Below are 12,936 nucleotides of genomic sequence, written 5' to 3' on the forward strand. Positions count from 1 at the left end.
GTGCGTGCGGTCCCGGCCCCAGACCTCAGCCAAACTGCTCCTCGTGGAGGGTGCTCCGAGCTCCGGGAAGCTCCTGAAAGGAGAGCGGGGAGAGGAGGTTGAGTCCTGGGGGCGGGGGCCGAGGATGGGGTCCCCTGTAATCAGTCACTTCGATGCACCCGCCCCCCGGAAACACACCCGGCCAGTGCCCTCGTCCCTCCAGGGGCGCAGGACCTTCACAGACACCGCCACCGAGAGTGGCGCATACAGCCCTGCGGGCGGGGCTCTGTTCTACAAGTTGATGGGGAAGCTGGTATCGAGGTGGTAACTTGCGTGGTCACCCGATCCCTGCTCCTCAGCCATGCTGTGAACACGGCCGCATCGTGGCTGCTTTATGTAGGAAGAAACTATGGCTTAGCCCACTTGAGTGGATTTGTTGAGTTTTCCCGGCAGGAAGTAAAAAGCTATGGTTCTTAACCAGGAATTTATCATCTAATGTATAAGTTGAATTAGAAGCTTCATTTCTCCCCCCCCTCCCCACCCCCTCACGTCCCGCAACTGCTTCCTGGGTGTACAGAGAGAGTTCCTCGCCCTCGAAAAGCTCAGTCAAGTGGGGCAGGCAGATGTGCAGCAGGGCTGTTGGTTTCACAAGATCCCGTTTTTCTGCCTTTAAGGAGCTGAGTCTAGTAGGGGAGACACCAGGAGGGTTATGAAGTGCCGTGGGAGCAGAGGAGGTGCATCTCACCCGGTGGGGTGGGGGCCTTGTGGGAGGGGACATTCCCCTGCAGGAGAGGGAGAGATCCTTGCTTGAGCAGGGGAGTTCAAGCGTTTGTTTATTTATTTTCTTAAAGATTTTATTTATTCATTAGAGGCACACAGGCAGAGGGAGAAGCAGGCTCCCTGCAGGGACTCCATTCTGGGTCTCCTGGATCACGCCCTGAGCTGAAGGCAGATGCTTAACTGCTAAGCCACCCAGGCATCCGGAGAGTTCAAGTGTATAGATGAGAAAGAAGAACCCAAAGTAAAACCTGGGCGTAGGAAAGCTTAAGTCTATGGATGGAGAATAATAGATCCTCTCTGGTGGAGTGGGGTCATAAACACATGAGCAGTGTCCTTTATCTTATCACTAACTACTCTCTGGTTCATTATTTGCCCTTCTATCTTACCACTAGAAACGAGAGTACCTTGTGGTCAGGTGTGCCTCTCATCTCTGAGCCTTTATTACCCAGCACGTAACCAAGCTGAGAGTGGGTCTCTTGAGTTTTGGGAGAGTTGAATAGTTTTGGTAAGGCTGGGAAGAGCAGGTTGCAAAAAAAACCAGATTGTGCAGGACCTCTGAATGTTAGCTGAGAAGCTTGTATTTATCAGTGTTAGCAAGTGTTTATCAAAGGCTTTTATGATCCCACCAATACCATGAGGAAGATTGGACGGCCCTTGGTGTGCCAAGGTTTCTTTTCTTTTTTCTTTTTCTTTTTTTTTTTTTAAGATTTTGTTTATTTATTCATGAGAGGCACAGAGAGAGAGAGGCAGAGGGAGAAGCAGGCTCCATGCAGGGAGCCCAACATGGGACTCGATCCTGGGTCTCCAGGATCATGCCCTGGGCCAAAGGCGACGCTAAACCCACGGGCCACCAGGGCTGCCCTGTGCCAAGGTTTCCAATGGAGGATGTGGAGGGCACGGAGATTGTTCAGGAGGCTATCTTAGGAGATGATAAAGATCTGAGTTATGATGGTGGCCACAGAAATGGAGGGAGAGGGTCCAATGAGGAAGCAGTCTCAAGGAAAGAATTGATTAGTTTGTGCCTATCTGGGTTTAAGAAATGAGTAAAAGAGATGTGGGAAATCCAGGCTGAGAAGTATATAAGTCCAGAAACGGGATTTGGGTTTGTGTGGAAGGAGAGCTGGCTGGAGGCAAAAAATAAAGAGCTCCGTTTTAGAGGAGTTGAATTGGAAGTGATGGTGAGTTGTCCACATAGAAATACCAGGTGGGGAGAGATGGGGAGTTACTCCAACATAATATGTGGGATTGAACCCCTGAGAGAGGACAGGGCTGAAGGCATCCCTGCAAAGGGGAGAAGTGAGGCCATGAGAAAAATAAGAATCACAGATTCTCAGGTTTGCTCCAACAACTGGGGCTCGAGTCCCGTCCCCCTCCCTGCCAAGTTCTGTACTCAAGCCATCGGGAAGCACTTGACTGTTAGGAAAGCCAGCCTCATACTGAGTTCCCAGCTGCTTCCCTTTCAATCCCAGGATTGTTCATAACAGTATTAACAACTACTGTATTAAGCTCCGACTCTGTGCTCTGCTTTGCGTGTGTGACTTACACTGAACCCGCAGGGCCTCATTCAGGAAGCCCATTGCAGTCCTAAAAAGCCGTTTTGCTTTGTCGTCATCTCCACATTTCCTTGTTTGGTTTGTTTGTTTTAAAGATTTTAATTATTTATGAAACAGAGAGAGATTGGCAGAGAGAGAAGCAGGCTCCATGCTGGAAGCCCGATGTGGAACTTGATCCCAGGACTCCAGGATCACACTGTGGGCCCAAGGCAGGCGCTCAACAGCTGAGCCACCCAGGCGTCCTACTTCCTTGCTTTCTTTATTTCTTTGCTTGCTCTTTAGTTACACTGAGTCATCAGAACAGACTCCCTGCAATCACCTCAAAGTCCAGTTTACATTAGTTGTCCAATCTCAAATCGATTTGGTGTGAGAGCTTCTCTTTCCTCTCCCCCCCTCCCCCCTTGAGCTTGCTTTAGGCTCCCACCTTGGAGGGGAGGGTGCTTGACTTCCCCATTTCCCCATCTTGCTTCCTTACACACACACCCCTCCCCCATCAGACTGTGGCTTCAGACCCATGGAAGTTGTGGGAGAAGAGATAGGGCAGGAAAGATCCCCCGGTCACCTGGCATTAGTATTCTCTGAGCTGGATGGGAGTTTGTGGCTCGTTATTCTCCATGTAGTGCTTTTTTTTTTTTTTTTTTTTTTAATTTATTTTTTATTTTTTATTTTTTCATGTAGTGCTTTTGTGATGCAGTTCCTTTGACCTAAGTGGTGATGCCTCAGTTTTGCTGCCTTCATCTCTTTCTTCAGCCCCTGGTTTCTGGAATTCCCTACTACCTCCAGTTGGCCCATTGTCCTTCCAGGTGGCAAATCTTGGGCAAAGTCCCTTTATAATGGCTTCTAGTTGGTGGCTTCCCTTGCCCACATTTGCTCTGTAGGAAACGCTTATGGATCCTTTGCCCCAACAAATCCTTGCCAGGGGTGGGGGTTGTGTATATAGGGCATTTCAAATGCATCTGCCTCTCCTTGCTTTGCCGACAGCCAGCCTCAAACTTTTCCAGGATGGGGCCCAGCACCAGCCTGTCTGCTTGCACTATCTTCAGAGGGCACAGGCCAAGCGATTCTAAGGGTTTTCTGGTTTCATGAATTGTTTCAATAAAGCGAAGGCTTGTGAATGTTGGAATTCATGAGGATGCTAATAGAGGGAGTGAGATTTGAGAAGCCAAAAAGAGAGAAGGTTTAGATTGGAGAAGGTAAGGTCAGGGGATTCCAGGAGAAAGCACAAAGCCCCCAGCCCCTACCCCCCAGGGGCAGGTGGTTGAGGAGGGCTGTTCATACTTTACCCTTAGGCACGAAGTAGGAAATGAGAGAAGTTGCTCCTTGGGGACCCAAGGAGGGTTGAGGAGGTTTAGATAAAAGGTACAGCAGTTGGGAAAATTCTAGGCAAATGAACAAAGAGCAAGGGATTTACTGGTAGCTGTTGAAGCCAAATTGAATTCTGCAGTGTGTACTTTCTTTGTGTCCAAATCCACATGGTTTCCACAGCCCAGACCCCACACCAAGGTCATCGATGAGCAGGTGGGGCTACACACACAGACTCCTATCCACACCTGCATATTTGAACACAAACACCTGGATCTACACAGGGAATTTATTTTTATGGGCATATAGTTTACATACAATATACAGATCTTAAATGTTGTTTGGTTTTGACAATTTACACCCTTAACCACCACCCCTCAAAACCATCTGTAGAACATTTCCATTATTCCAGAAAGTTCCTTCATGCTTCTTTCCATCAATCCCCCGGGACTGGTACTTCCTGATTCCTATCACCATAGTTTCATTTTTACCCACTCTTATATATTTTTATACACAATATGCAATAACATTGACCTCCTCCTTGCCCTACCCCACATATACTCAAGCCATACACATCCATGTATACTGACCATTTTGTGCCTTACAGTAGTCTTAGACCATGGTTATGGACTGTCATATTTTTGCTATTAGATGCTTGTATATGCTAACCTACCTTCAACCCTAAAATTGTACCCCAAGTGAAGTATTTTAAATTTCTTCTTCGGATTCCTGGAGCAAAGAGTGAAAAGTAAGAAAGGTGGTAATCATTCCGTCTTGCATGGGAGATTGAGTGATTAATTGATTGATTGATTGATTTTGGTGCTCTAGGATATTTTAAAACGGAGCTGTATTTGGATAAACAGCTTTAACTTTGTTGTGGCTCTTGCCTGCCAGAAGTCAAAGGATTTGGCTTCCAAGATACATTGCAGCAGAACAAGTGTGAGGTGGTGGCCTGGCAGCAGCAGAGGCATCAGGAAGCATGGGTGGGCAGGGAGTTTCTAAGAGCTGGGAGTCACTGATGGTGGCAGGTATGAGTCAGGAGCAAAGCCTTTGGTTTCTCAGATCAGTCAGAGGTCAGGGAAGTAAGAGCACAGCTGTGTTTCTGGACTCAGGGCTGAAGACTTGTGTCAGAGAAGCAGAAGGTGAGGTCTAAGCCTGGTCAAGGAGCAGAGAAGTAACTGCTGAGACCAGGTGTCATGGTCCCAGCCTTTGGGAGACTTAGAGTTGACCAGCCCCTACCCCTGACAGGTAAATTGAATGGATGGACCTGTTAATCTCACAGGACTGCAAGAGTACCTCTCAGATGTGTGGTGAGCCCAGGTTTGGGGACACAAAAGTGAAGGCAAGATAGAAGATTAAGAGACAGGGATGTGGGTTCCTTGGCCTGGGCCCCCGGCCCCTACCTGTTGCTTCCAAAATACAGAAATTCTGGCAGTCACTGCAAGAGAGCCTGGTGCTCTTCTGGACTGAAAGACTGGTTTCAAGACCACTTGTGACCTCCACAACTCGGGGGTGCTATAGCCTGGAACTGTGTCCTCTAGCTTTGTCAAGGTTCAGGGCACAAGGAAGGTGTCTGGCTGTGAGCGAAGACCACACCAGATCCTTCGGGATCCTGTCCCTCAGGCAGCATGCAAGGCTCCCTCCACTTACAAACTTGGACAGCTCCTGCTCTGCTCCTTGGCCTGAGATTCTCTGAATAGTGCTCTCTGTCTACTGGGTTTGTAGTGATTAGAGGCTCCTGGGTGAATTGGAAGGAGAGAGCTAGGGTAGAAGCAAAGGAGTGCCTGTTTCCCAAGCTACTGCTCTATGCCATGGCCAGTGCTGGGCAATTTGACATCCCAATGTAACATTCCCATAGCCTTTCCAGTATAATCCCATGTAAACTGCCTCCCTTTATGGGCAAGGGTGTTGAAGTCTGTTACCATGTTAAGCTTTGGTCATCCTGGCATAGCCTCTGCTTCACAGAGAACCAGGGCATCTGTGCAGTCCTGAGTCATATCTGTGCAGTCCTCTGGTCCCTGCTCAGCCTGAGCCAGGAGCCCGAAGTAATGCTCATGGCCTAGTTTCTCCAGGAGCATTGTGCCTCTCCTCTCTACCTGAAGCAAATGCCCATCAGTTGTATCCAACCAGACTGCCTGGGGCTGAGCAGCAGACCACACTTTCTGCCCTGGAAGTCCTTTGAGAAGCCTGATGTGAGGCCTGGCCTCTGACAGCCATGCCATTAGAATGGAAGGCCTCATGTACTGTTTGTCAAGCCCTAGGAGGCAAGAAGGGCCGGGTCTGGTGAGTTTCCAGCTTCATCTCAGGCTAGGGCAACCCCTAATGAAACAGGCCTTCCCAGTTGGTTGGTTTTCCCTAAATATAGACAAGTAGTGTCACCGGAGCTGCATTCAGTAGCCCAACTGCATCCAGACAGCTCTGGGCTGATAGAGAGCGAGCCACACACAAACCTCCTAGTCTGGAGAGAGGCCAGGCCACTGCAGGGGAGGGTGAAGCACCTTCCTACTCATGGGTATCCAATGTGCAAGGACAAGGCTTGTGCTGGCACCCTGTTCTCCTGACAGAGTTAAGTGGCTTTGCTTGCCACCCAAAAAGCTGTGTGGATTTCCCAGACTGGTCAATTCATAGGAAGATTGGTCTTCCTGATGCATGAAACCAGATCCTCAGAAAGTGCTTCCTCTGACCACTCTTCCATCTGCCTGCCCCATTTGTCTGCAAGAACCATCACACCGAACCCCTCTCCCTGCCAAAAGTCTCAAAAAGTGCTATCTGTGCTGAAAGAGTCCTCAAGGGGATGTCTTAAACATACCATTTTGATGCTACTGTTTTGAACAGGTCACTAGGAAAAGGATACTTGGTAGACATAATCATTACATACAAAGCAGTGGCAGAAACCATCCTCAGTCAATGCTGCTAGGATAAAAGTCTGCCTAGGAATCAAATCTTTATTGTAAAATTCACACACACACACACACACACACACACACACGACTTGATCTTGGGAAGACTAATTTTGGCTAAACAAAATTGAAAGTGAAAAAAAATCGTAATTGGTTAACTATGAAATCAAGGAATTAAATTGGCTTAAGGGAATTCACTAAGGAAAATGGCAAAAACTTGTCAATATTAGTGTAATGGTCTATGTAAAAGCTCAATATCAAAATATTCTTAGGGCACCAATGGTAGAGCCAAGAACATCTTAAACCTTGTAGAGTTTGGAGTAGCACTGAAAGGGAGGTGAGCACTTGGTCTTCCACCTGCCCGGGCTAGCAGTGCTCCTGATCTCAGCTCATGGGGCTGCATCCTCTTTCTGAACTGTGCTATTAGGTTCAGGGACTGTTCTTAACTCTCCTGTACTTTATCAGCAAATGAGGGCAGTTTTTGCTTGACCAGGGAGAGTTCTCTCCAGGGAAAGGAGGAAAGTCTGGAGGAGTTGATCCCTGGGGCTGGGTTTTCACCTGGATACCTGGAGACAATCCCACCAGTAGTGAATGAAGGGATGGAGGTTGCAGTGGGGAGAAAGTAAGTGAGAGTTTGAGGATAGGCTCTGAGCTACAGACCAGATAAGTTAGGAGCAAGTGTTTAGGATGGCTTATGGGAACTTGTGGGACTAGATGCAAAGCTCATCCCCTCTCTACTCACTACCTCCAAAATGCCCTGAGCACTGGGCTTTCAGAGACAGAGGACCTGACTGGGGGTGGGAATGGAGAGTTCCTTAGGTGCAGTCCACCTGTGGCTTCCGTATGTGTGGCATTGAGTCAAGTTGGCCCCAGTAGTGAAGCCAGGAATGAGGACTAAGAATTGATTTATTCAATGCATGCTTATAGGGATGCCTGGGTGGCTTAGTGGTTGAGTGTCTACCTGTGGCTCAGGGTGTGATCCTGGAGTCCCAAGATTGAGTCCTGCATCGAGCTTCCTGCAGAGAGCCTGCTTCTCCCTCTGCCTATGTCTCTGCCTCTCTCTGTCTCTGTCTCTCTGTGTGTGTGTCTTTCATGAATAAATAAAATCTTAAAGAAAAAAACAATGCATGCTTACAGAGCACTGTTCTGTACCAAAAATCCTGGGCACTGGATGAGGATACAGTGAACAAGAAGAACAAGGTCCCCGTCCTTATGACCCATCCATTCCAATGGGAGAAGATTGATGATAAAGCAAGCAAACAAATGAGTGCAGTAATATTGGATGGTGGCAAGTGAGGTAAAGACAAAGAAACTCATAGTTCAAAAAGCTCACCCTGACAGCTCACCCTGACAGCCATGCCATTAGATTGTAGGGGGGAAAGCAGGAAGCACAAAGTACAGTTGGGAAGTGTGGCATCCTTAGGCAGAGAGGATAGTACCTTGGTCTAGGATGTTAGCTCTGGAGCTAGAGCAAAGTGGATGGGTTTGGATTATATTTAAGTCTTGGAGCTAATAAAATGGATATTCTATTAGTTGGGGCTGGGGGAAAGAGGGATTTGGGGTGTGGACTTGAGTAACTAGGTGGGTAATAGTGCTGTCCTTTGAGACTGAGAAAACTAAAAGGTATTGGAAGTGTGGGCACGTGTGAATGAAAAGTTCTGTTTTGGCTATGTTGCATTTGAGATGCCCATGAGTCATCCAAATGGAGTCCAAATCAGTGGAGAGATCAAGCAGGGGCTACAGTTTGGGCCTCTTTGGTATACAGAGGATATTCAAATCACTTAGACTCTAGATCTTAGAGTGGTGGCTCTCCAGTAGTGGTGACTTGCCCCCTTCTTCCAGGGGACATTTGGCAACATCTGGAAACATTTTTGGTTGTTACAACTGGTTTGGGGGGAGGTTTGCTATTGGCATCTCCTGGGTAGAGGCAAGGGATGCTGCTCAAGATCCTGCTATGCATACCCCCACAGCACAGAGTTAGTTATCTGGCTCCAAATTCTAGTGGTGCTAAGGTTGAGAGCCTTTTCCTGGAGAGAGTGTAGATGGAGAAGGAAAGAGGTGACAGTCCCAGGACTTAATTAATGTGAGGAGGTAGAGCCTTCTGCACAGAAGACTGAGTAGCAACAACCAGAGAGGTAGGGGAGCCTGGGGAGTAGACTGTCCTGGAAGTGGAGAGTGTTGGGAAGGAGGGGTGCTAAACTGGGCTGAATGCTGACAGACTCCATCCTTCGAGTACAGAGAGAAGTGGCTAATGGCTTAGGCAATATGGACATCGTTGATGACCTTGATACGAACAGTTCCTGTGGTTTGTTGGGTTAGAAGCTCCAGGGGAGAAGGTTGCATTTCTTCCCTGACTGGAATGTCTCATGTGTGTAATTTCATTCATCCACACGCAACCGGGAGGTTCTGTTATTCTGGTTTTATAGGAATGGCAATATTACCCCATTTTATAGAGGTAGAAACTGAGGCACAGGGAGGCTACTTACTCCTCATGGTCAGGCAGCCAACTGTCAGTGAGAACAAAGATGAGTATAGAAGATGTTTGCCTGCTGGTAGGAATGATCCATGGGGAAGCTGAAATCAACGATGTTGGAGGGGAAGCTGAGAACCAAAGTCTGAATTAGTGAGAAGGATCTGGGGACCATGTTGAGGGGTTTGGCCATTCCCAGGAGCATTATACAGGTAACTCTGAAGTGGACCGTTGCTGTTTTGAGCAAGATTACCCCTAGACTCAACTTCTCTCCCACATACCCCCTGCTGGCCTCCAGAGGCTTGCTGGGCAGTTCTCTGTAGCCCCCACCCTTGATAAAGGGTAGCCTCCCTATAGGTAGCTGCTGCAGGGGCCCAGCCCTTCTGCTTTGTGGGGCACCAGGGAGGCTAATTACTCCCCATGGTCAGGCAGCCAACTGTCAGTGAGAACAGAGATGGGTACAGATGTTTGTCTGCTGGTAGGAATGATCCATGGGGAAATCTTTGGGGCACCAGAGACTGGATGTGCTCAGGAACCAGTATAGCAAGTAAAGGCATCCCTGTAGTCAGGAGCCAGAGGCTGGCTGGGCAGTTCTATCAATACACATCTGTGATTTCCCCCCCCCAAATTGGACTGCCTCCAGCTTTATCCTAAGCCTAGAAGGCCCCACCCCAAGGTTTTTGTTCATCACTCTCTCCTTGTGGTCACCACACCAGCCTCCCTTAGACTCTCTCAAGTCCTGAATGTTCTTGTATTCTTCACCTTCTCTCCCTAGCTAACTTGTATAGCCTCTTGATTCAGGAGCCCCAGTTAGCAGTCACATCTCAGACAGCCTTCTCTAACAGCCCCAGCTAGATGAGATCCTCCCGTTAGCTTGTCCTCCAACACTGGGTGCTGACTCTTTGGTGGCATTTTTCCTATGTATAATGTGTTTTTGGGTCCAATGTTTGTATTCCATGCTAGGCTGTAGTCTTCATGAGGGTAGGTCTAGTTTACCAGTTATTTCCAGGGCCTGACATACAGTAGGTATTCAGTAATTATTTGCTGAAAGAGGAAATACTGACTATATTATGACTTATTTGGGGTGCCTGGGTGGCTCAGGTGGTTAAGCATCTGCCTTTGGCTCAGGTCATGATCCCAGGGTCCTGGGATCAAGCCCCGCATCAGCTCCCTGCTCAGAGGGGAGTCTGCTTCTCCCTCTCCCTCTGCCCATCCCCCCACCACCTTGTTCATGCTTGCTCTGTCACTCTCTCAAATAAATAAATAAAATCTTTAAAAAAATATTATGACTTATTTCGTATTTCTCTGGCTCTTACATGCTGTGTTCAACACTTTATTCTTCTTGACACACATATTTTACTACAAATTCTTAAGCTTTCCTGATCACTCACATGATTACTATCATTTTTTAAAAAGATTTTATTTATTTATTCATGAGAGACACACAGAGAGAGAGAGAGAGAGAGGCAGAGGGAGAAGCAGGCTCCATGCAGGGAGCCTGATGTGGGACTCGATCCCAGGATGCAGGATCATGACCCCAGCTGAAGGCAGACACTCAACCACTGAGCCACCCAGGTGTCCCTCATTTTTGTTTGAAGGTGTATAAAGGAGTTTAATACAATATCTTTGGCCATTCTTTAAAATAGAAAGAGGTACTAAGCTTGTACATTATTGATTCTTCCCAGTATAGGATGGCTGGTTTGGTTTTGTGTGAACCAACAGAACTTTACAACATCTTGAATCAGGTCACAAAACTTTCCCGATTGACTGAACCCAACTATCTCTGCTTATTGGGTAAGTACTCTAAAAAGCTATGTTTTGTTCAGTGTCCTTCATATACTATTTTAGGTAAATCGACAAACTTATGGGGATTGAGGAATAAATGACTTTAGAAAACTGTTAGACTCATTGACTCATGACATAGCTTAAAATGCTGCTGCTAATTGTCACCTGACTTGGAAATAACTCCAGATTAAATCTAGAAGTTCTTAGAAGACTTGTGTTCTTGTTCAATGGAACATTTCTTTTTTTAAAAAAAGATTTATGGGATCCCTGGGTGGCGCAGCGGTTTAGTGCCTGCCTTTGGCCCAGGGCGTGAACCTGGAGACCCGGGATCGAATCCCACGTCGGGGTCCCTGCATGGAGCCTGCTTCTCCCTCTGCCTATGTCTCTGCCTCTCTCTCTCTCTCTCTGTGTGACTATCATAAATAAATTTAAAAAATAAAAATAAAAAAAATAAAAAAAATTTATTTATTCATTAGAGACACAGAGAAATAGAGGCAGAGACATAGAGCCAGAATCAGGCTCCATGCAGGGAGCCCGATGCGGGACTGGAACCCAGGACCCCAGGATCATGACCTGAGCCAAAGGCAGATGCTCAACCACTCAGCCACCCAGTGGAACATTTCAACTATCTAACAAATATATAGTGATACTAACAAACATTCACATACCCATCACTCAGATTTAACATAGTAAATCTGTTGTATCCCTCTTTTGTACCCCATCCCAATCCCATTGCTTCTCTTTCCCATAGATGATAGCTTCTGTATTTTCTACATTTTTATTGTACGTGCAGGCATCTCAAAAATAATATGTAGTTTAAACATTTACACAAATTGTACCATAATGTACAGTCATTCTGCAACTTGTTTTTTCTTGAAATTTTTGAGATTTCCCCCCTCCATATCTAAATGTGAAGATCTATTTTAACTGTTAGGGTAGTACCCATTCCTAATCAGTCGTGATGGGTTGCTTGCATTATGTTCCTGTTATGAACAGTGCTGCACTGAAGAACTTTATGCATCTCTTGCCCACATACAAGAGTTTCTTCAGAATATCTGCCTAGAAATGCAATTGCCAATTTGCGAGTTCTGCTTCAAATTGCCCTCCAAAAAGATTGTATCAATTTGCATTTCCATCATCAATTTAAGAAACATACCTACTAATACCTGCTTTTGTCAGCCTTTAAAATTTCTGCAGTCTGATTGGTGTGAACTTGTGAGGTTTTCTCCTCCAATTAAAAAAATTGTGATAAAAAAATTGTGATAAAATCCACATAACATAAATGTGTCATCTTATCCATTTTTAAATGTACAGTTCAGTGGTGTTAAATATGTTCATAATGTTATACATTATGCATTATGTGCATCACTTTCCATCTCCATAACTCTTCATCTTGTAAACTCTAAAACTCTATACCCATTATTTTTTTTTTTAATTTTTATTTTATTTATGATAGTCACACACAGAGAGAGAGAGAGGCAGAAACACAGGCAGAGGGAGAAGCAGGCTCCATGCACCGGGAGCCCGACGTGGGATTCGATCCTGGGTCTCCAGGATCACGCCCTGGGCCAAAGGCAGGCGCTAAACCACTGCGCCACCCAGGGATCCCAAAAAACTCTATACCCATTAAATACTACTTGCCCCTTCCTCCCATCCCTTAATCCCCTGGAAATCACCATTCTCCTTTCTGTCTCTATGATTTTGACCATTATAGGTCATGTAAGTGAAATCATACAGTATTTGTTTTTTTGGCTTGTTTCATTGAGCTTCATAAGGTCCTCAGGTTCATTATGTTGTAACATATTGCAGAACTTTCTTCCTTAAGGTTGAATAATATTCCATTGTATGGATATACCACATTTTGCTTATCCATTGAATCAGCAAATATTTGGGTTGCTTCCATATCTCAGTTATTGTGAATGATGATGGGTGTACAAATACCTCTGAGACCTTGCTTTTATTTATTTTGGGTGTATGAACCAGAAATGGAATTGTAAGATCATATGGTAATTCTATTTGTAATTTTTTGAGGAACTGTTGTATTATTTCCATAGCAGCTGTGCCATTTTACATGAGCACAAGGGTTCACAAGTTTCCAGTGTCTCCACATCGTTGTTGACACTTGTTTTCTGTTTTTTGGGGGGATAGTAATCCTTCTAATAGGAGG

General features: G+C 46.2%; 1 protein-coding gene across 7 annotated transcripts in view; it reads left to right on the top strand.

Moving 5' to 3' along the window:
- Nucleotides 1-12,936, top strand: part of STYXL1 (serine/threonine/tyrosine interacting like 1) — a 64,750-nt gene that overhangs the window by 280 nt on the left and 51,534 nt on the right. For 3 of the 7 annotated variants that reach the window (XM_072837394.1, XM_072837400.1, XM_072837397.1), the window contains exon 2: nt 10,670-10,778. In XM_072837394.1, coding sequence (XP_072693495.1) covers nt 10,676-10,778 — 103 coding nt within the window. In that variant the 5' untranslated portion in view covers nt 10,670-10,675. Of the gene's footprint in view, nt 1-10,669; nt 10,779-12,936 lie in introns of those variants that run through there. The other 4 variants (XM_072837399.1, XM_072837398.1, XM_072837395.1 and 1 more) reach the window with 3 other exon arrangements.

Source organism: Canis lupus, chromosome 8, assembly GCF_048164855.1.
Source record: "Canis lupus baileyi chromosome 8, mCanLup2.hap1, whole genome shotgun sequence".
Taxonomy (NCBI): Eukaryota; Metazoa; Chordata; class Mammalia; order Carnivora; family Canidae; genus Canis; species Canis lupus.